Source organism: Propithecus coquereli, unplaced genomic scaffold (assembly GCF_000956105.1).
Source record: "Propithecus coquereli isolate 6110/MARCELLA unplaced genomic scaffold, Pcoq_1.0 Scaffold574, whole genome shotgun sequence".
In the NCBI taxonomy this organism is placed as follows: domain Eukaryota; kingdom Metazoa; phylum Chordata; class Mammalia; order Primates; family Indriidae; genus Propithecus; species Propithecus coquereli.
The window spans coordinates 575,634-598,400 of NW_012151663.1; the positions used below are offsets into that span (position 1 = coordinate 575,634).

Genomic DNA, 22,767 nt, shown 5'->3' on the forward strand with positions numbered 1-22,767 from the left:
TTCCCTGTCCAAAGGGAGGTTCTTAATCGAAGTCTGCGACGGGGAGCACTCCGTTATTGCCAAGCGGCCTCAGCACGTGGAGCGCTCTACTTTTTATTGTAGACTTTACCTTCCTTTTTCCCCTTGGCCCTAGATTATCTTCTAGATTAAAAAGAAGGTGAAGCTGACTGGGTGGGAGCCGTCTGCACGGCAGTTTGGGGCGACAGCGTAACTGCTGAGCAATTTATTGCACAATTCAAAAACTCATTTTTTTTTTCTTTGCCAAGGAATCAGTCTAACAAACACATCCTACCCTTACTGAAAATAATTTTTCCCAGCTCTTCTAGGAATAAAACACTTTTTAAATGTATTTGTCAGGATCGACACTTCACTCAATAAGATTTAAAAAGTGACAATTTAAAGAGCAATTGAGAAGAGTCCCACATCCATCACGGCTCATGGTTCTAACTAAAATCAGAATAAAAACAGAAAAAGCACTCAGAGAATGGGAAAGCAAGTGTGTGTGTGTGTGTGTGTGTGTGTGTGTGTGTGTGTGTGTGTGAGAGAGACGTGTCTCCACAGCTGTTCGCATCCAGGTCCAAAGTGCTCGCAGCAGGGCCGGCCCCTAACACCGCCCTGCCAGGAGCCGCAAAGGTGATGTGGAAGGCTTTCCCCAAAAGCCCCAACAAAGAGTTCTTTCTACCCTCCCCAAAACATGCTAAAAAACGAAGGGCATGGGGTTCTGGCAACACCCCATTTCTGCAGGCCGTCTGGGGACCTCTCTGGCCCAACATCCCTGTTCCCAAACAAGGGCCTCGCCCTGTCCGCTGTGACGCTTGACGGTGCTGTCGGCCCAGCTGGATGTGCAGGAGCGTCCTGCCCCGAATCAGAGGGCCCATGGGGACACTCGCCCAGCTGGCGGGGGAGCGGAGAGACCAGGCTTCCGTCTGAGTGGCAGCCACAGCGGGGTGGCAGGTGAGACCTGCCCTCGGTCCTCCCGCCGACGTCCCACCCCCTCGCCCCCTTGCTTCTCTTTATCTGATAACGAGGGGCATCTGCAGCCTGCGGGAAGACAGGAGGGAGGAGGCCACCCCGCCCCGCGCCAGCCGCCCTCGCCCGGGCAGAGGTGCGCTCCAGGCCCGGGGCCCCTGGACAGGCGGCTTCCACGTCTAAAAGGAAGTCCTTGAACAGATCTTTCAAGTCATTTGACCTCTGCCCTCGCTATGCCTGATGTGGCTCCTCTGTCCCGTCTGGGCAGGGGACGCAGGGTGTGAGGAAGTGCTGAGGGCCCGGAGCTCCGTGCTAACGGGTGACTGCTGGGTGCTGACAGAGGCAGTGACCATGCAGGAGGCCCCCACAGCCAGCGGGCGCCCCGCCATCGGCCGTTTGTCACTGGAACCTCCTCTCGTTACGTGAGCATCCGCTCAGCCCCACACAGAGCCAGGGGAGGGAGGGGGCCGTGGCTTCCGCCCCCAGGGGCAGCTCTTCCCCACCCGGTGACCCTCTGCTGGCCGCCGCTCTGTGCTCACGCAGAAAAACAACCGTTTGCTTAATCATGCAGTCTGGGGCCACCCACTATTTCAATATGGATAAATCACTCAAAACTAAGTTAAACTAGGAGAAAACAGCTGACCCACTGGCTCTTCCGACACCCTCAGCCAATGTGTCTTTGAGACGCCAGAAAGCGAGCCTGAGCCCTCACCCCTCCTCTCAGCAGGTCGCAGGACCACCGAGGACCCCGGGACCCCTCTTGGACACACTGTCTGGAGGAGGCAGGAGTCTGGGGACAGCCGGAGGGCGGTCGGCGGCCGAGCAGTGACCACGGGCAGGGGCACTGGGGTGGGGATCGCAGAGCCAGAGCCAGGTCGAGCCACAGCAGTCGGCTGAGATCCCTGCGAGGGGGCCAGGAGCAACGCTGCTCAGCGCGGCTGCTCTCCGCCCGCTGGGCGCTGTGGCGCAGGGGCCCGGCAGCCACCGCCAGGCCGCAGAGGTCCCCTTGCTCACGGGACGACGCTGGGCAGGGGCTGCCTCCGGAGCTAAACAAAGCCCGAGGGCAGCTAAGCCACGGCCAGAGCCCGGCGGCCACGCGGGACACGGGCACCACGCAGACTCCGCCTGGTAAACAGCGGGCGGCACGGCGACTGTTCCTCGTCAGCCTGCCCGGCTCGCAGGCGGGGCATGGTTCGGGGATGACAGGCCAACGACTCAGCGATTCGAGTGATCACTAACTGCCCACAGACAGCGCTGCTCGTCGTGTACTTTGTGGAACCTCCTCAGAGGCCCGTCCTCACCGGACCAGGTGCCGGGACGCGGCCCTGAGCGTGCCACGGAGAGACGCGGGGTCTCTGCCCCCCTGCGCAAAGCCAGGCGAGGGAAAGTACGGCGTCAAAAGGATTAAACCGGTGATTTGCTGTTAGAGCATTGCAAAAAGATCCGGAACACCCATGACTCGGCACACGGAGAATAACTAGAGGAAATAAGAAATCACTTAGTGGCCAGGGCAACGTGTTCCACGCAAGGGAACGCTGCGCGGAAACCGGCCTCCAGCTTGCAGGCCAGTCGCGTGTCTCCGTCCTGTCCCAGCACGCGCCGGCGCTTCCTGCTGCCCGGCCTGGCGGGCGCGGAGAGGCAGGGCGGGGACGGTGGGCTGATGAAGGCTGAGGACCCATTTCTCCCCTGGAGACCCGCCTGACTGAGCAAACTGAGAACGAGGCAGCCCCTCTCTGTCCTTGGGAGAAAACCTGCTCTGTGTCCGCTTTTGCAGCCAGGAATGGGGTGGGGGACAGTCAACAAAGCCCCCTGCTCAGGGAGGACACACCGCTTCCTGCTGTCGTCGGGGCCCCCCGAGTCACACCAGGCCCCTGCCTCCTTTATTGGTGCTGCCGGTTGGGCGAGCGCGAGTTGGAGCGTGGGCTGGGGGGCAGCGAGCTGCCGCTGGGGGCCTGCAGGGCGTGGGGGTCAAGCTGCTGACTGGCCGGGCTGTCCCCCGCCCCCAGCTCCTCGCTGTTTTCTTCCTTCTGGCTGTTCTGCTGCTCCGGACACTCGAAGTGGACACAGTGGAACACCTGGGTGAGAAAAGGAAGGGGTGCCGTGAGTGACGGCCGGCGCGCAAGTCAGGACGCTGTCCCGCCCAGCCCCGGGGCTGGCACGTGGGAGTCAGGGAAGCCCTGGCCACCGCCCCGCCCGCCCCTGCCCGGCACAGACACCCGACAGTGACCAGGAGGTTGTGACGCGTCTGATCAGTCAGGACAAAAGTAAATGAACGCGTGGTCCAAAGTTACACACACCGCGACATGGCTTCCTATAACGTGTCCACGCTGGATTATTCCACGTTTCCTTACGTTTGTCTCATGGGCTCTTTCTCTTTTTAAGTTAATTAACTTTTGCATTTGGCAGCTGGGTTGAAAGTCAACAGGAGTTGACGGTGGCCACGGTCGCACAACTCCGTGAGGTTACCGACAGCAGTTCCTCAAACAGGTCATTTGTTACAACGTTGAATAAAATCCATGCCCCCGGGGCCAGGTGGGAGTTTCCCCACTGCCCCCTCGTCCCAGTGGGTTTTCTCCAGGGACTCTCGTTCCCTCCCGGATGCCCAGGAACGCGCGCTGGGCTCACGGCGTGTCTGCGTGGCCCGGTGTGGAGCGTGGTGTGCGCGAGCGCGCGGCGTCCGGTCCGGGCTGGCGTCTGCCCGGCACCCTGAGCCAGCACGGCGCCAGCCACCGTGACCCGGAACTGGAGTAGCTGGGTAAATAACTATCTTACTTCTTTTCATTAACTTTTCTTAGAGGTATGTATAGGTCATGTTTATCTCAACGTTTTATATCAGGAGTGTTTTGGTCTTTATTTGGTTTCGTGATGTTCTTGTGAGCAGAAATAAGCCACAGGAACTTAATTCTTGTTACGTCGATTACCCTGTGTAAAGCTGGTTTCATTGAACATCACTTTGCTTAAAGTCCCAGTTTCCAAAACCTCTGGATGATGTTCAGTGAGGTCTTCCGTACACTAAAAACTACTGAATTGCATAGTTTAAATGAGGTGAACGGCACGGCGTGAGGATTACATCTCAATAAGCTGTTACGGAACCAAAGCCAGGAGGGCGCTCATCTTGAGTAAGGTCCTGGCGTGTGACCCCCTGGCCCCCAAGGGCCGACACAGACCCCGCTGGGCGCTGTGCTGGCGAGTGGACTCCACCCTTGCATGGCTCAGGCCAGCCCGGAATACCCACCCTCTGCCGCCCGCTGGGAGCCGGGAGGAGCTGGCCTGCTGCCCGCGAGTCTCAGGGAGCACACCGAACTCTGTCAGCTCCGGGCGCAGCGCTCAGCGACCAAGGCCCTGGCCCTGAGAACGCACAACATGGCTGAGGGCGCGAGGGATGCCACATGCCAGCGTGAGCTGTGGATGCAGGAGGGAAGGGCGGTCGGGCGGGGCTGAGGGATGCTGGCCGCCCTCCGCAGCCCACACGTGGACGTTCCTCTCCCTGGGTGCCTGTCCCCAGCTCTCTGAAGGGCGAGAGCCCCGTCCTCTGCGGTGGGCCTCGGTCTGGGCGCTGCAGACTGGCTTCCCTAGGAGCACGCGGGTGGTTTTAAGGGAATCGATTGCCAGATACTCAAACTTCGTATTTCTAAACCTGCCAGCGAGTGTGGCTGAACTCACAGTGCCCTGGGCCACCTCGAGGACAGGCCCTGCCCTCAGCCACCATGCGGAGCTCACAGACCTCCCTCGTGCCAGCCGCAAGGGCAGCCTTCGTTTGCGAGGCCCTGGGCCCAGCCTCCTGGGACCTGTGAGGGGCTCAGCCTGAGTGAGATGCTCTGAATTCAGAACGACTGAAGTGGAAATGAGTGATGCGAATTCTTTTCAATGTAGCTGGAACTTTCCAGAATCAGGAAGACATTTTCCAGACACACTGGCTAAAATCCACGGATGAAACTTCTCCACAATTCCTTGCAGAAAGAGCATATTGTGTCTGAGGAGATGATCTGACCAACAAAGCAAGAAGGTGAGAGGGGCTGTAGGGACAGTGGGGAGGGGATGGGACAGTGGGGAGGGGACATGGGGACAGTGGGAATAGGGAGGGGACCGTGGAGGGGAAGCTCTCCATGAAGTGCTACCATATCCTAAGGCTTTTTCTCTGGTTTCCAGATTTCTAAATTAGTCAAAGGCTCTAGATCATAAATAAGATGATGCAACTTGTAAAGCTGCTCTTGAACTTGGGTGCAGGCGCCAAGAACAGACTGTAAGCGCATAACTGGACAGGGCTGGCGGGCGTCTGCACCCTGCGTGGACAGCCGCAAGGGCTGGACGCACAGCTGGCCCTCCGTGGCCCTCCCGGTGCTTGGGAGAACTGTGACCTCGCCCCTCCTTCCCAGGGGCCCGCTGGCGGGTGAGGAGCTTTGGACTGGCCCATGTTCGGTGAGTCCGTTCCTGGGCGAGGGCCTGTCTGGTTACAGGACGAGGTGCCAGTACCCGGTGTGGGCTGGCTGGACCCGTCGCTCCACCTGAGGGAGCACGCGGCGGGGTGGGGCAGGGCAGAGGCGGTGACCGCGGCCGCACCCTCCGGGGCCCTGTCCCTCCCCCCCAGCACGAGCACTCGCGGCTTACACACGCCGCCCTGCTGTGGAATCAGTACACAGAGGAGACGAATGTGATACCAAGGGTGGAATTGCATCGAAAGTATCAGTTCCGCGCTGCCCTTCCTGCATCACTATTTTTCCATATTCCCACTTCAACTGATTTATTGACCACTGTTCCAAATTTCAATTTCAAACTCTCACGTGATGACTAAGTGAGACCACGAGGTTTCCTGGCTGCCCACTCTGCTGGGCCGCGGCCGTTCTCTCTTCCAGTGAGCTGATCCCCCTCCCTGAAGGGCGGGCGCTGGCCGTGCCCTCGCCTCCCCGCCGCGGCACCCCCAGCATGCAGCACGCGCTGCCTCCCCTTCCCTGTCTTTCCACGGTGACAGGGGCTCACTCCGTCACCCAGGCTGGAGGGCAGTGGTGTCATCACAGCTCTCTGTAACCTCAAACTGACTCCTGGGCTCATGTGATCCTCCTGCCTGGGCCTCCCAAAGTGCTGGGATCACAGGCATGAGCCACCATGCGCAGTGTTTCCCTTCCTTTTTTAAAATAAAATTTCCCTCTTTGGGCCCATCTGCAGGCACTTACCTGTCAAGACCAGACAGGTCTAGGTCAGACGGGAGGACCTTCTACGGAGATGTGAAAACTATTTTGGGCCATCAGCTCTGCCCTGAGCTAGGCAGGGTAAATTTGAAAATCTCCTTCTAGGTGGCAACTATTAATCACTCTTCTCCATCGCTGAACATTCTGTAAGCTTTTGAAGCACCAAGACTTGGGGTGGGTTAACCACGCGGTCCTGCTGACCCGTGGGCACCCCTCTCTGCACCAGCGCACAGGCCCGTGGGGGCCACAGCCCGCACCCTTAAGCCGCCTCTGCCGAAGCCCCTCCCAACCAGGAAGCAGCTATTCTCCTCGGTAATGTGACCCAGAGTCAAACTCTGTCCCCACCACCATGAACGATGCCTTTCCAGGACAGGCTGCCGTTCTCTGCCTGCCCCCTCCTGACACCGGAGCTCTTTATCCCGCCCCATCACGTTCTTTAATCGGTTCTCTGTGAAGTCCCTGCTCTCTCGGCTCCCTCGATACTCCGAGGCTGCTCCTCTGAGCCCCAGGCTGACACTAATGCCAGAGCTGCCTTACGTTTGTCCTACTCCTCATCACCTTTCTCAAGCCGTCCCTGCTCGTGCCGCAGGCTTTCCTCCGCTTCTGCTCTTGCGAGGTTCTCTGGCCCTGCTAATCTCCAGGCCAGTTCTCCCCCCACCGCCGAGCCTGCGGGCGCCTCCTGCCCCAAGGCCCGCCCTCTCCGCCTGCCTCCTCCACGCATCCGTCAGCTCCCATCTGACTCAAGGTCCAGGGCGCAGTCGTCCTTCCTCTCGCTCAGGGCCTTGCGCAGGAACCAACAATCAGTGAAAACCCCAGATTGAGAAATAAAGTTAAAAGAGATCTCGGCGTGGCCTGGTGCTCTCCTGAGAAGGCCCGTCTATGAAGGGCAGGGCGGTCTCCGCCGTGCGGGGGAAAGCCGGAGGGTGCTCTCGGTCCTGGTGGGCCGCGATGCAGGTGCTGGGCAGGTCCGGCTCTGGCAGGCGCCCTCGCTGCCACCGTCACGCCCACCCCAGCTGGATCTGTCTCTTGCCTGACTGGGGCCGTGTGAACTGCACGCCTGTGTTTAGCCCGTTAACCAGTCTGTCTGCAGATAATAACGCAGACGGCTGTCATTCCCAGCACCCCTAACCGGACTGACAGCCAATCTCCACCGGCTGTTTTTGTGTTTTCCGACGGATATTTCTCCTCCAGAAACCCTAACTATTTCTCTCCCGACACCACGGAGCTCGTGCAGGCTCTTCCCAGTCAAGGGGGCCCTGGAAGCCCCAGGCCCTGGCCGCCTGGCTGAGCTCCTGCCACTCTGCCCCAGAGGTGTGCCCCCGTCTGTGACCCCAAATCCCAACTAACTTTAGAGCCGGTCTCCTGAGCATCTCCACGGACCACACAGACTCTGCCAGATTCAAAGGCAACACACGGGCAACAGCAGTTAATCGTATTACGTCACAAACTGTGCGCTGAAGATTCTCAGTGAGCAAGTGTCTTACCAGTGGAGTGACGGTGAGGAGGTGGGCATGCCGGGGCTTGGCACGACAGGCTGTGGGTGACGGGCAGGAACAGGCCTCCGTGCACCAAGCACAGGGGGCACGACGAGCGTCACATACGCAGCAGGCACCGCCGGGGGATGCGAGGCTGCGTGTGTGAGCAGGGGTAGAGGGCACACGCATGCGCAGTTCACAAGCACAGGGCGCCTCCCGGCCCCTAGCAGATACACAAGCCACAGCAAGGAGCCCTGAGGGCACAGAGGAGGGGACCGCGCCAGCATGGCAGTCAGGGAATGCTTCCTGGGAGAGGAAACATCTGCAAGAAAGGGTGGAGGATGGAGGACTTGGTGTGGAAGGAGAGCAGGGAGTCACCCCAGGCTGTCCAGCCAGAGGGTGGTGACAGAGGCAGGCAGGCCTGGGAAGCCTGGAGCGCAGGAGGGTGGGCAGCGGGGGCAGAGGCCGCACCAGTGGCCGGGGAGGGACTGGCCCCGGACTCGCAGGGAGCCAGGGACTCCGGCAAAGGAGGCTCCAAAAAAGCTATTTCTTAAATTAAAAAAAAAATTACAAAAGGAATACATGTTTGCGGAAACAAATTCAAATAACGGCAGTGTTTAAAGCAAGCAGATGCAACAAACCCTTAAACTTCGAAATCCTCTGAGGTAAAATTCAGCAATTAGGAATCAATAGGAAGTCATTTTTTAAGGAAAAAAGAACAGAATTTGGTAACAGACTGGATAAGACTGACAGAGGAGAGGAAGGGTCTGACTCTCTGCCAGGGACCGAGACCGGCAGATGTGGGTCCGGACGCTCAGACCCGCGTTTGTGACGAGGGTTCGCACAGGCCCTTCCACAGCTTTTGTTTTCCTCATCTCCGATGACCTCCCTGGGCGCAGACTGCGCAGGCTGGTTTCCGACCAGGCCCCTGCGTCGGGACCCCTCAGGCCGGCAGAGGTACCGTGTGCTGGGGCGTGTGGTGCCTTCCTGCACACGGAGACTGGGCAAGTGGGACCCAACCTCAGGCCTGGGTGTGTGCGCGTGCACACGCACACACACATGTACACACGCACGCATGCATGCACACTCACGCAGGCATACGCACGTGCACACACAGACACACGCACATGCAAACATGCGCACACGCACTCGCACACACATGAACGCACTCACACACATGCATGCATGTGCACGCATGCATGCACACTCGCACGCAGGCACACGCACGTGCACACGCAGACACGCACATGCAAACATGCGCACACACTCGCACACACATGAATGCATTCACATGCATGCATGTACACACACGCACGGATGCATGCACACACAGGCACACACGTGCACACGCAGGCACACACACACATGCGTGTGCACACACCCTTCTAGCGGCGGGCGGTCAGTAGCAGCTCAGAGCTGCGTGACAAGCTAATTCTGGCTGCGAGGGAGGGGAGGGAAGGCTGCGGAGAGGCAGGCGCACACGTGGGCCTTGCATGGTTGGGCGGCAGAGAGGACTGGTCTTCCAGGCAGGGGGACACAGGGAGGACGTCCAGATAAAGGTCTGGGCCCTGGCACCTCACCCCTGGCAGCATGTCCCCTGCCCACTCTGGCACCTCTCTGTGACAGTGTGCCTGGCTCAGTCATCTCGTCGCCGCTCTAAGCCCCCAGCTTTCAGCCAAGCGTGGCAACAATCTGAGCCGACCCCCAGCCAGATCCCGGACCCCTCAGACGCCCACCACCACCCAAGCAAGGCTGGGGTTCGCACCCCCGCCGCGGGGGGTGGGTGTTGGCATCTGGAGCCGTGCCCTGCTCCTCCCGCCACAGCCCACTTCCGACCCAGCCCGCGTCTGGGCCCCTGTGGGAGGAACGGCCAAGTCCCGAGGTTCCCGTCCTCAGGAGCTCCTGTGGTTCAGCTTCTTTCCTCCCAACCTTCCCAAGACTGCAACAGCCCCAGAAAGGACGTGCCAGCGGCGGTGAGGCACAGGGGCAGGGACGCACCGACTGATGCAAAACCGTCACCGCCGTGGCGGCACCGATTTCCCGCCCCCTCTCCGGCAGCCGCGTCTCCCATCAGCCTGTCTGACTGTGCTGCTCGCTAAGGGGCACCTTTGCCGCAGGTCTTCAATGGCCTCTGGATCCCCCCGAGAGGAGCCGGCTAATCTGGAGCGTGGCCGTGTGTCTGAGTCCCACACAGCCGCATCAGTCCGGGCGTCCTTTTTCACAGCTGCTGTTTATTGCCTCTTTGCCCTGCCTCTCTGGGAGCCGTCATTCTCCACGTTTCCTCCACGAACCCCGACGGGATGTGCGCGACGCGCTAGCCCCTCCTGGTGACCGGGCTGAGTCCCGCTGGCCACTGTCTGCGCCTCTCATTACAGGGACTCCCCAGGCATGACTTGCTCGACGTGTCTTTAAGGTTTTTAAAAGCAGAGGCTTCTGCTAATTTTCCCAAGTCGGCCTAACGGTCCACTGTGAACTGCAGCAGAAATTGGGAGATTTAATAAATGCTGGTCAATGGCTCTGCCTTGCTTTCCCGGTTCTCCTGAGTAATTTCCACAGACTGCTTTCATGCCAGCCGACACAAACAGGATTTCTGATCCAGGCTTTCGGCTTGTATTTACAAGGCAGCGCATCTTTATAAAATAGATATCTCCCTCGCAGCGACGTCTGCCCGTGAGTCAGACGCAAAGCCGCGGCCGCTAACTAACCCTCTCCCGAAGCCCCATCCCTCTCACAGTGGCTGCCGTGGTGGCATCGCACGCCCATGCTCAGTAGACACAGCTGACGCCGGTGACAGTGAGCACGAGCCCCTCTCCGTGCTCATCTCAGGGCAGAGCTGACAGTCCATCCAGAGACCGAAGAGACGGTTGGTCTATTTTTGTTCCTTTGAATATGATGAACTTCTCTGAGTGTCACAGAGGTTAAAAAAAAAAAAAAGAAAGAAAAAATGATGATCAAGTGCTTCCAACAAAACCTCCCTTTTCATAAACCGTGGTTTTATATGCATATCTGAACAGCCCAACACCTTGTTTTCAGTTAAGGAATCATTTCATAGGGAAACATTTCCAAATTGTGAACAACAATTTTTCATTATTGTTGAGGAGTGACGAGATGCCCCAATTTTTTTTTTTTTGAAATAGGGTCTTGCTCTGTTGCCCAGGTTGGAGTGCAGTGGAGTCACCATAGCTCACAGCAACCTCAAACTCCTAGGCTCCAGCGATCCTGCTGCCTCAGCCTCTTGAGTAGCTGGTACTACAGGTGTGTGCCGCCATGTCTGGCTAATTTTTTCTATTTTTTGTAGAAACAGGGTCTCGCTATGTTGCTCAGGCTGGTCTCAAACTCCTGACTTCAAGTGATGCTCCTGCCCTGGCCTCCCAGAGTGCTGGGATTACAGGCGTGAGCCTCCGCACCCAGCCTACCGGAATGTTTTTGACAAGTACTGACGCCTGCTAGGTATGGGAGTAAGTTTCTGGATGACCGCGCTTACTTACGGCAACTGTTTTTTAACTTTCCAATAGCATTTTCCCATATCCACAAAGGCTAGGTACCCTCAGATAATGGCAACTCTGCTTCTTGGAAGGTTCTGGAAAAAGAGCCTTTCCAACACATATCATCACCTCAGGCAGCCCTGGAATTCCTGGCTGCTATTTTTACGTGTGCACACTGTGGAGTTCTGGGGAGAGAGAGTCACTCTCCTGTCTTAATTAATTTAGCTGCAGCGTGGTAGGGACGTCTTTTAGCTATTTTTTTGAAAAAGTAAGAAACGAAAAAAGGGAAATGTCCTTGTTCGCAGGTTTCTGGGATGCCTGAATGTCTCCACCTGGTAGATGTGGCCTCACTAAGGCCCTCTTCCCACCGGAAGGCACCAGGAGATCCTGGCCGCGGCCCCGGGTGCCGGGTGGCCCCCGACCTGATGTGGCCAGGCCCGGCGTGGGCCTTTGTCTCGGAGGGCTCCAGCCGCACGCAGATTCCCAGCCTCACCCGCTCGGCAGGGGGACACCGCTGGACTTTGGCCTCGCGGGGGGGCCATTTCGTTCATCCCACAGCTTGGCGGCTCCCGGGCACTCGTCTGCCCAGGCCAGCTGGGGTGCGGGTCACTGCTGCTCCGCACGCGGCGCGAGACCGTACGTGCCGCACCAGGGACGCGCGCTCGGTGCCGCGGCTCCTCCTCTCTCTCTCGTGAAGTCTTTCGTAACAGATGCTCGAGCATAAAGATGTCCATTAAAAGGTCTTCTTTTATAGTTATGCAACAAATGAATATTTTTCTGCCTTTTTTCACGCTCCTTATTTTAAAGCCAAGTGTCCCGTGAGGCACGGAGGTGAAGTGACCTGTGGGGGCCACACGGCTGTTCCGAGGCTCCCTCCCTCTGGGCCCGGCCCCGCCCTGCGCACTGGGGTGGTTTCGCAGGGCCCTTTCTTCCCAGCCTGGCTTTCCGAGTCTCCTGGCCTTGCTCATTATCTGCACGTAAACCCTTCAGTCCTGCTTTTGTCTGCATGGCTCACCTTTCACTGCCAGCCCAGCGCTTCCAGCCTGTCTCACTCCACCACGACTCTACCGTTTTCCAAGGACGTGGCAGGCACAGTCTCGGTATAATCTTCAGTTCTCGATCTCCAACTCCAGGTTGTTGTGATTCCTGAGAGCCGATTTCCCTCGGAAGCCGTACCAACGCTCTGGCCCCTGGTCTGATGTACAGAGGAGCTGCTGTGTGCCATGACAAGAGGCCGTGACACTCTCTGCCCTCAAGAGCTGCCGTGCAATGAGACACCCAGTCACAGCCTCTAGCCAGAACCACTAGGCAAACTCACAGGTGCCAGGCTGCCCGCTGGGCCTGACTGTCCCGCAGCCAGGCCCTGCTGCTCCCGTGCCGCCTTCTCCCGGCCCAGCCCTAGTCCTGGCACGTGCCGCACGGGGCGTCTGCAACCTGGGCTTGTTTCCGCTCCTTCATTCCTGAGCAGGTTTTCTTTGTGGACATCCCCTCCCAGTCGCTGGGACACGAAACCCTGGAGGGCCAGGTCCTCTCCCCCGCAGAAGTGGAGTCTGAAGGCTGGCACTCTCTCTCCCCGGGACCAGGAGCTCTGGCAGGGAGGGCTCGCCTCTCTATTTGCTCGACTCTCCCTGCCCCAGGGATGTCTGCTTCACGCAGCTGCTAACCCACTGGGAATTCTGGCCCCAGGAGCCAGCATGTGACGCTTTGAGGTGCCTTCTGGGCTGAGATGATGATCCTCAGGAAGTCCTCGGGGAGCCAGAGAGGGCGTGATCAGACCTGGGGCAGGAGGGTCTGGGAATCATTATCGCCAGGCCAGGAAGGAGTATGTATTTGGTCTTTTTTTGTTTTACAGAGTCTGTTTCCCTGTTTGTTTTTTTTTCACTAGAGCTACATGTTGCCATGGGAACGAGGATGGCACTGGGAGCCCAGAGCCGCTCACCCGCCTGCCAGAAGCCTGTAAATAAATTCCGCCTCACTCCAGGCTCCGCGCCGAGTGGTCCTGGAGGGCAGCTCAAGCAGCCACTTGCAGACTTTCTGTCCTGCCGGTGCCGGCTCGCACTCTCTCCTGTGACAAGCTCACAGGCCAATTACTCTCCTTAACACAGCGCTGTGCAGAGTGATCTGCGACCCCCCACCTCCAAAACCCTCCAAGACATAATCTCACTCATGGCTGCCCAACCGCGGGGCCGGGAGATCACTTGATCCATTTTATGGAGGAGGAACGTGCCCCCCGCCCCAGTGCTGGCCCTGCACCCACCCCCGCCAGCTGTGCCTCCCGTCTCTCCACTGAACTGACGTCCCTCCCACAGACCCGACGCAGCCACTCAAAATGGCACCTGGAGTTAAGGCACTCTCTGTGGAGACTGATTTCTATCAGGCAGTAAAGCTGCCGTCCCCTTAAGGAAGGGCCCTGCCTCAGTTTCTTCTCGAGATCTAGCACAAACAGGTGTATCAAGCATGCTCACAGGAGCCCCCTGTTCATCGACGTCTGACTGAGAGTGTTATGGGCCAAGGCAGAGCTGGGCTCATTTCTGCACGTCACTGTCTGGGAGACACAGCTACCGGGTGTTAAGAGCCAGACTGCCTGGATTCAAATCCTGGCTCCGCCACTCAACAGTGGGGTGACCATGTGCAAATTAATTAGCATCTCTCAGCTTCACTTTCCTCATCAATGTTTTCTTTTTAATTAAAATCAGTTTTTTTTGTGAGCCAGGGTCTCGCTCTGTCACCCAGGCTGCAGTGCCGTGGCGTCATCGTAGCTCACAGCAACCTCACACTCCTGGGCTCCAGCGATCCTCCTGCCTCAGCCTCCCGAGTAGCTGAGGCTACAGGTGTGTGTGTCACTGTGCCCAGCTAATTCTTTTTCCTGTTTTTTTTTGTAAATATAGGGATCTCACTATGTTGCTCAGGTTGGGCTCAAACTCCTGGCCTCAGGTACTTCCTGCTTCAGCCTCCCAAAGTGCTAGGATTATGGGTGTGAGCCACCCCGCCCGGCCCAAACTGACCTTTCTACTGTGAAAACTAGACACTAAAAGGTGCATAAAGTAGAAACGTATGTACAGTTTGATGAACAATTACTATAAAATTTTATAGTGAACACCCATAAAACACTTCCTGGGTCAAAAACCAGTGGTGCCTCCCCTGCCCTGAGGAAGCCACACCCGGCTCCCACAGTCGTCGGTCGTTCCCTCGCTTTCCTCCTCTTAGCATCTCCACCACGCGTGCATGCACGAATGTCAGCGTTCAGTTCTGCCTGTTTTTGAGGTTCCTGAGAATGCCACGCTACTTTGTACTCTTTGCTGTCTGGCTTCCTTCCTGCAACGTGCTGTGACAGTCATCCTCGCGGGCGGCGTCCACCGTGTGCCGCGCTGGCGCTGTTCGTCCGTCTGCGCTGGACGGTCGGGGGCTGCCTCTCAGGCCCATGGGTGACGGTGCCTCAGGCCGGGACTCGCACGGGAGCTTCCTCGGAGGCCACACGTAGCTGTGCGCCGCTCGCTCACGGGGGAGCGTGTACACGTGCCCAGCTTCAGCAGGAAACACCAAAGCGCTCTCCAGACCGACTGGACCAGTTCACGCACCCACACGCTGGGTAAGAACTGCCCACTGCTCCACATTTTTGCCAACACTTGGTGTTGAGTTTCCTCATCTTTAAAATGAGGGTAAGAGTAGAGTCTACGTCACATATGGGGATTAAATAATGTAATACGTATACAGGGCTTGGATTAGAACCTGGCACACAGTAAGTGCTCAGTAAACACTAGCTGCTATTATTGTAATTTATAATAATTGTTATTTTTATTATAAGGGTCCTAAGCTAGGGGATGCTGAGATATTTGGTACGCATACTTTTCCGCTCATAAACGTTTCTGCTTTCTGATGTGAGAAAATCCTCGGCATGACTATGGAAACTCCATCTTGGAACGCCACGGTTTCTTGATGGTGAAAAGCTGTCTCGCTAAATCTTTTCTTTATTCCTTATTTGACTGAATTACCGGGAGAGGGCGAGACAGAAGGACAGGTCGAGTCGTCCGTTCACGCAGCTAACAGGCACTCCGTGCCGGTGCTGGGGGCTCGACGACGGACACGGCGCGGGCTCCTTCCTCCCCACGTAAACTCGGCAAGATGGAGCCTGAGAGCGGCTGAGGCCTGTCCACACCACCCTGGTTTCTGCGATCGGCTTGGCGAGAGCTTTCCTGCAGGTTCCTGTGAGCGGGAACCCTCTCTACACTGCGAAGAGGGTTTTGTCCTACAGTCCTCTGTGACCCCCAGGGCTGCTGTGCCCTTGGACTCCCTGTTTACTGAACAATCACTCCAGAACTTTCAAACCCAGGTTTTCATAAAATCCACACAAAGAAACAGGCATAACGTCTATTTCCTTAGCACCGTGGGTGGATTTTCATAGGTCCACAGACTTGATCTCGTTTAGATTCGGCTGGATTTGATTTAAAGACGTAGGTGTGTGCCTCTGTTACTGCGCTAAGATAACGGGGGGAGATGCCGCACGTCAGAACCAGCGCAGCTCTCAACAGTCGTCGGGGCTGAAACACAAGGTTCTCCACGAGGTTTGCGCTGCCGCTGCCAAGGCCGCTTCCAGCCTTGCTCAGACAGGACGGACTCGGGCGGGAGCCGTGTCTGCCCCTCCCGCGGTCAGAGCGGCTGGCAGTGGGGGCATGTCGGCAGCCACACGGGACTACGTTGGGACTGAGACCACCATCGAGTGACCGAGGAAATGGCCAGAAGGACCTTTTTGGCCACAGGCACTGGGGAGAGTCGGAGGAATGAAAATCAGAGGGAAGGAGGATGCGCGGAAAGACAAACTGCCACGTGTCTGCCGGCTGTCGCTGGGCACGGGAGGAAGGCGGCGCGTGGGCAGAGAGGACGTGGACGACAGCGCTCACAGGGAAAGGAGAGATGCGAGGCCGTGTGGGGACTGGACCAGCCCGGGGAGATGACAGAGCGAGGGCGGCGGGAGCACAGGAGGACGAGACCCAGGCTGGCGGGAGACGAGAGGACACTGTGCTGAGGAGTCGAGGTACACGACGAGGACGGGCCGCGTGCACGAGGGGCAGGCGGTCACGGAGGAAGTGGTGGAGTCTTTAAGAGGTAAGCATTAGGGGAATTTATTGACAGAAGTCGTAAACACAGCTAAAAAATTAAATGAATTCGTTGCCGTGGTGCTCACAGAGGAAGATGAGAGACAGATGCCAGCAGCAGACGCACCCTCCCAGAGGAGAGGGACGGACGCCGCAGGAAATCAGAAGCGTGCCAGAGCAGGTGATCAAGAAATCTGAGCTTCCGCAGACTGGCGAGGCCGCGTCGCCTGAGAGCGGCGACGGGGGAAGCGCGGAAATCAGCATGCGGCGGACTGATGCCCAGCCTTTGGGGGCAGGAAGGCCTGGCCGCCGGGAGCGGGACAGACGCGTGCCTACGGCGGGCAAGAAACCCCAGTCTGTCTCCGCTCGGCCAGCGTTCCCGCACCGCCTGGCGCCCGCCCCGTGCACTCAGCTTTCAACTCACTGGTCTCCTGGCCCCGCCAGACTACTTCGGGCCCCTCTAAGCAGCCAGCCGCTCCGGCCACGTTCGCACAGGCCGGGCCTCTCCTCCCCGGCGCACTTGCACTCACAGGAGCCCTCCACGCCGCGCCGCCCCCGTCCCTGCTCCTCGCTGCATGGCACAGCACCTGGGCAAACAGGCCACCTGGCGGCTGTGGCAAAGGGCTTAGTGACCCACATCTCTCTTCATTTTATGCAGCATTACTTCCCAGGCTAGAAACCGATTCCGTCTGTGCTTCTTAACATCAGCACGAAGTCTTCGGGTTCACAAACATTCAGCAGCTGAAGGGCAGGCTGCGCGTTTGTGTCCCCACTCCAGAGTCCCATGTGTTCCCAACCCCCAGTGGAATGGTATTAGGAGGTGGGGCCTTTGGGAGGTGATTAGGTTTAGATGAGGTCGTGAGGATGGAGCCCCCAGGAAGGGATTTAGTGTCCTTATACGAAGAGGAAGAGACTAGAGCTCTCTGTCTTTCTCTGAGTGCACCTACCAGGAAGGTCACGTGAGCGCATAACCAGGAAGAGGGCCCCCACCAAGAACCACACCCTGCCAGCACCCTGATCTTGGACTTCCAGCCTCCAGAACCGTGAGAGATAAACGTTTGTTGTTTCGGCCACCCGGTCTATGGGATTCTGCGACAGCAGCCCAGGCTGACTGAGATAGACACTGATGTCACCTGGCAAACAGGCGGGGACAGGCAGAGGAAACCCTGTATCCCCTGCCCTGCAGCCCACCCTCCTGGTGATTCTGGCTGCCACGGGACCATGGCTCAGGCTGTCCTGGACTCTCACCCCAGCCTCCTTTCTGGCTGCTGCCCCTCCCCCACGAGGCGGCAAGCGCCCGTCTGGCGTCACGGTTCTCCTTCAGAGCTGTCTCCTGGGAGTCGGCCCGACCAACCCCAGTCGTCCTCTGTCCCTCACACCTCTGAACTCTGCCCACACACATTTCTGCTCTTCGCTGCGATAGGTGATACTACTTCGAGAGGTGTCCTAGAACCCAGCATGCTGCAGTGAGGAAGGTTCTCCTTGAGGGTCTGCTGTATTCTCGATGCCCAGGGACACTCGGCTCTACTGTGCCCTCTTCTGTGCTCTGAGAACGACGTCCTGGTCACTGTTCATTTTGTGACATAGATGCTTCCCGGTTGGCAACACTACTTTGAGGATTTTTCTTCCTGATCAATAATACTGTAGACTCAGTAAGGCCGATGAGCGAGTCATCCATCAGCCCAGTGTGACGGATCACCCTGTAACTGGTGACCTGCCCGCTGACCCGTTCAAACCGCTGGTCCAGGTGCACCACAGTGGTTGGGACCCTCACACAGAGTATGTTTGGGAAACTCATCATGGAAGAAAGATCCTGTGCTCTAACTTTAGAGTCTGTAATGGAAATTATTCTTCATCTGGAATAGCTTTGGAAAAAGATGGCCATGATTTCTTCTTTATCCCTTTGGCCACTGAGGAGACGGGCTGGGACTCAGAGCAGGTCTGGAGGCAGAGCCTGGCCACGCTCAGCTCCGGGCTTCTCAGCCTTTTCTGACTTGAGAATTCCTCCTGCTGCAATGTAAACCCTCAGAGTTCCACTTAGGAATTAAAGAAAACCCTGGTCTTTTTAGCGGGATGCATTGTATACGAAACAAGGACTGCAAATGAAAAATATTTAATTCTAGTCTGACATATTAACTATGTAAAGATGAATTTCAATTGTTTTCAGATTTACTAAGTGATACATAATTAACATAGTATAAATGATAAAAAAATTCGGATTTATTGGCAAAATTTTAAAAATATGATACTGGTTGTGGGATCAAGTATGTATTAAAATGCAGATTCAAATTTACTTTTGGTACATCATGAAAAGAAAAAAGGGCTTTTATGACCTGATGTTTAGAATTCTTGAATTTTGCTTTAAAAAATATCAACTGGTTTAACTTTTTTTTCCTCTTAGCTTCCAAACTTAGAGATCAGTTGTTTTACTTTTGTAATTTCAGGTTTGTTTTGAAATAAAGAAGTAAGAGAAAAAGTTCCAGGTTTCTGTTTGCAAGCTGCTCTCTGCAGGAAACACACTGAGGGTGTGGATCGTTATTATTCTAAATAAATAGAAAAGGCAAAATGAATATAAACTATCACAATATTTTCACTTTTTAAAATGCTTCTTGAAGCATTTTAAACACCTTGATGTGTTCTGGGAAATTTCTGATTCCACGAAAGCAGTGCATGAATCCAGGGCCAGCTCTATTATGTGTGGGGATGAAGATGCTGCTAGAGAAGATGGAGAGCCCTGTGTTCAAAGAGCAGGAAAAAAATTTCTCTCTTGAGCTGTCCTGCTGTGTTTTGTTTGCTCCTTAGCATTGTATCCCTTGGCACAGGGGTCCCCCAGGCCAGTGCAGCCCTCACAGGCACCAGGGCCCTATCCTGTGCCTTGAGCTCAGACGCACACCAGACCCTGGTCCTTCTTCTACTGCGCCAGGGTCCCCGCTGGGGCCGGGGGGTGGTATGGTCATGGGGCAGGATGAAGAGGAGGAGGCCAAGCAGAGCCCAGGCACCAGGGGTCAGGGAGTGGATGACCAAGAGCCCATCCTGGGAAGATGAGAAGGGGCAGGAGGCAGGATTGCAGGTGGGCCAAGGCTCCAGGGCCCTGGTGTGTGCTCCACTGTCCCAGGGGCGTCCCCCTATGACGCATAATTCAAAGGTGAAAAAACTAAGAATTCCAAGATGGTGCCCTAGAGCATTAACCCCAAGCACAGGGCCCAGTGCAACGGTCCTGGTGGGACGCCCATAAAGCCAGTCCTGTGTAGATCTGAGAAAGATCATGGAAGGGTGAGATTCCAGGATTATTACTATTTTTATGCTCCTCATTTACCTCTTGAATTCCAACCTCACCCTTCCTTATGCTTCCTATCTTTACCTAGCGGTCCTTTGGAGGGACACACTAAATGCAGTATGACGATATAAAAGAGAGTGATACGCAAACTAAGTCAACAGCATGGCCATCTGCGAGACACATGCTCAGAGGATCAAGGAAGGAACCTCATAAAATTGCTGTCATTTGGGAGGGCTGAGGACTCTGAGGACTCAGGGACAAGGGACAAGGTGTCTGACCTCTCGAGGTCTCTGTGGTGGCCACCTCTGCGGAGAGGAATAAGCGAAGCGGTAGGAGCTGGTGTTCATTTGCTTGTGGAGAGACATCCGGAAATGGTGACAACGTCCCCGCTGTGCAACAGCAGGACTGTCTTCTGTACCAAGCTGTCTGAACACCAAGCCCCTAGCGGGCAGAACAAACAGTCCCGCCTAACTCGGGATGTAGCATTTACCCGCACATCGTGAAATACCACAGCGCCTCCCACGAAAGACGCCCTTACCTCATTTGCTGTGTTGTGCGTTCCAACGATTCGGATGAAGGAGGCGGGCTGTCTCTCAAAAGTTACTGACTGCCAGGACCTGTGAGGGGAAACACCATTTGCCTGGTTAGACGGTGCAGTTAACCCTGCAGACGGCGTGGACGCGGCCACGAGGGAGACCCGTGCTCTAGGAGGGCTGCAGGGCTGCACCTGCTGTGGCTGAGAGGCGGGAGATAGACGGTGTCCCTGTTTGGGAGCCTATAATCTCATCAAAGGAGGCACTCCAGCCCATCTACGCGCGAGACTTAGGATTCTTACAAAGCCCTCTGTGAACAAGCCCAAATGCAGACCAGGGCCACACCAGGACAGCAGTGCAGTGCCGACAGACACACACGTAATACTGGTTGGAGGGAGTTCACAAAATACGTTTCCTCGTCTATAAAACGGGGCCACAGCGGGGCTGACCTCAGAGGGCAGCTGGCGGAACGGCCGCGGTCGCTCAGCAGCCGCGCAAACGCGTGGGAGGCTCCGGGGACGAGAGTGTTGAAGAGGGCAGGGCAGGGGCTGCGGAGTCCCAGCACTCGGGGGTGCGCAGTGGGGTCACCCAGCACCATCCGACCGCCCCAGTGAGTGGGGGCCCCTGGGGGAGGAGGCAAGTTCTCCCCAAGCCTCTGCCCCCTTTCCTGCTTCCAAACGCAGCCCCCGAAACCATCTATTCTCAGGCCTGGCCTGTCTCTGGGTGGTTCAAAAGCGTCCCCGGTGTTTTAAAGGCCACTTCTCACTGACCAGCGTGGGCAGGGCCAGCAGGGCAGGCCTTGAGCCAACCCTGGGAGGACAGTTCTGCTCTTGGGCCAACGCGCGGCGGTTCATCAGAGCGCTCCAGAGCAGTGCGTGGCCCCCACGACTGTAAACTCCAGTGACATTTTCTACAATAAACGTGAGGAGTTCACAGTTGCTGCCGTCCCTCCTCCGCTCTCACAGTGGAAATGCCAGCTGCTGGGAAGCTGTTTCCTGTAATTGTCTGATTACCAAGCAATGCTGGCCAAGAAAATATATGTATTTGCAGCTTGTTTTCCCCCCTTTGGTTTCAGGTGTTCCACCTTCTCTCTCACTATGAACCTCCCACTGAGATTGATTCACTGCTGCCTGGACACCGGTCCCCTTAAGGTCATTAAAAAGTCGTTACCATCGTGTGTGCGAAGTCTGTGCCTCGGAAAGCAATTTTCTAGAAACAGAATAAGAAAAATCACTCTCTCTGTAAAAATGCTATTATTCATACATGAAGGTGACACCACGTGACCATGCCCAGGGCTTGTGCTCGTGGTCCATTTTCTTGGTGGGGGACTGCTGTCCTCCAGGAACCCCCAGATCTCTCGGGGAGGCTGCTGGGCGGGATACGGCCTGCGGGCTGGCAGGGAGGCCCTGTGGGGTTTCCACAGGCCTGGCTGTCGCTTCCAAGGTGAGCAGTGGACCTGACCACACACGCGCACCCTTCCCCCAGCAGGCAGGAGAAATGAGGGGAGCTGGCCCTGGTCGAGGCTCACGCCCTGCGGAGTGTCGGAGTCCCATCCCCGCCCCTAAGGGAAGCCGTCGCGCGTACGAAAGCTGGACCGCGGCCTGCCTCTCAGACCACGCCTCCAGGAAAGAGAAGCAGAACTAGGATAAGTGACGACAGCCAGTGACAACTATTAGGTTCAGGTCACAGTTTCACAAAAAGGACTGGGGACGAGGGGGCAGGAGGAGAGGAGACGGTGAGGATGCTGTTCGTCTCAGCTTTCTGACCCCATGCCGGTCAGATCTTCAGGCAATTCTCAACAAAAGGTAAGCTCTGCAGTTGGAAGCTCCCTCTGCTCCTCTGAGAGTGGAGGCAGGCCCAGAATTCTGGCCCTGGGTCCCACCCGCTCCGGCCTCCACAACGCACAGGAGGTCCAGGAAGTGCAGGCGGCGAGGCTCACTGAGCCCGGGCTCCCTCCTCTCCCGGCCACTCCTCTGCAGCCCCTGCACTCCTCTCTCCCTACACCCGGCTTCCGGCTTCCGCAGCCCCTCGCTTCTGCTTGGGGAAGCAGGGCTGGCGCGGCAGCAAGCTGAGCAGGAGGGAGCATCTGAGGAGTAATAAGATCAGGAGGTCTCAGTTTAGTACCAATCCTCCATTACATTGCATTAATATCTAATCACATTACAGTTCATTTTCACTAACACAGCCTGAGAGTTGAATATATGATTTCATTTTCAGCGAACTGGATACCAATCCTAAGACCAAATATCAGTAGGAAGGGAAGTTGCTTAGTTAGGGCGAGGTCATGAACATCTCTCCTTCCCCAACTATCAGATTCCATTTCCCCTGAACTTCTTCAAAATAACTTGAAATGCTGCTTGGTAGGGAAGGGACAAGGCGGCACTGGAACAGTCGTCACCACAGCTGTGCCACATTTGCAGTCACTGTGCGACTTCCAAGGATACTGCCTCAGCCAAGATTTCCCAGGGCCAGAAAACCACCCCCACCATTCCGTCCACGTGAAAGCTGCTCCGCCATTTTCGTTGAACTTCATTGATAGCTGCACAAATACAACAACTCGACAACTCGCTGCGTACACAGAACCTCTTCTCAGCAGGCGAACTTCCGGGAAAGACCACGGGCACCAGAGGCCTGGCAGGCCCCTCAGTGCAGAGCCAGCACTGCGTGCGGAGAGGGAGGTGGGCAGGAGCAAGGAGGTCAAAAATAAACACGGTCTTTGCTTTGGGAGCTTAACAAAAACCAAAATCCC

General features: G+C 56.6%; 1 protein-coding gene across 1 annotated transcript in view; it reads right to left on the reverse strand.

The window, feature by feature from the left end:
• Positions 1 to 2,735: 2,735 nt before the first annotated feature.
• The window catches only part of LOC105821428 (BTB/POZ domain-containing protein 9-like), a 152,288-nt gene continuing 132,256 nt past the window's right edge, over positions 2,736 to 22,767 (reverse strand). The window contains exons 6-7 of the mRNA XM_012658128.1: positions 20,024 to 20,102; positions 2,736 to 3,044 (exon numbers count right to left, since the gene is read on the reverse strand). Of these exons, the coding sequence (XP_012513582.1) occupies positions 2,850 to 3,044; positions 20,024 to 20,102 (274 nt within the window). The 3' untranslated portion in view covers positions 2,736 to 2,849. The remainder of the gene's footprint in view (positions 3,045 to 20,023; positions 20,103 to 22,767) is intronic.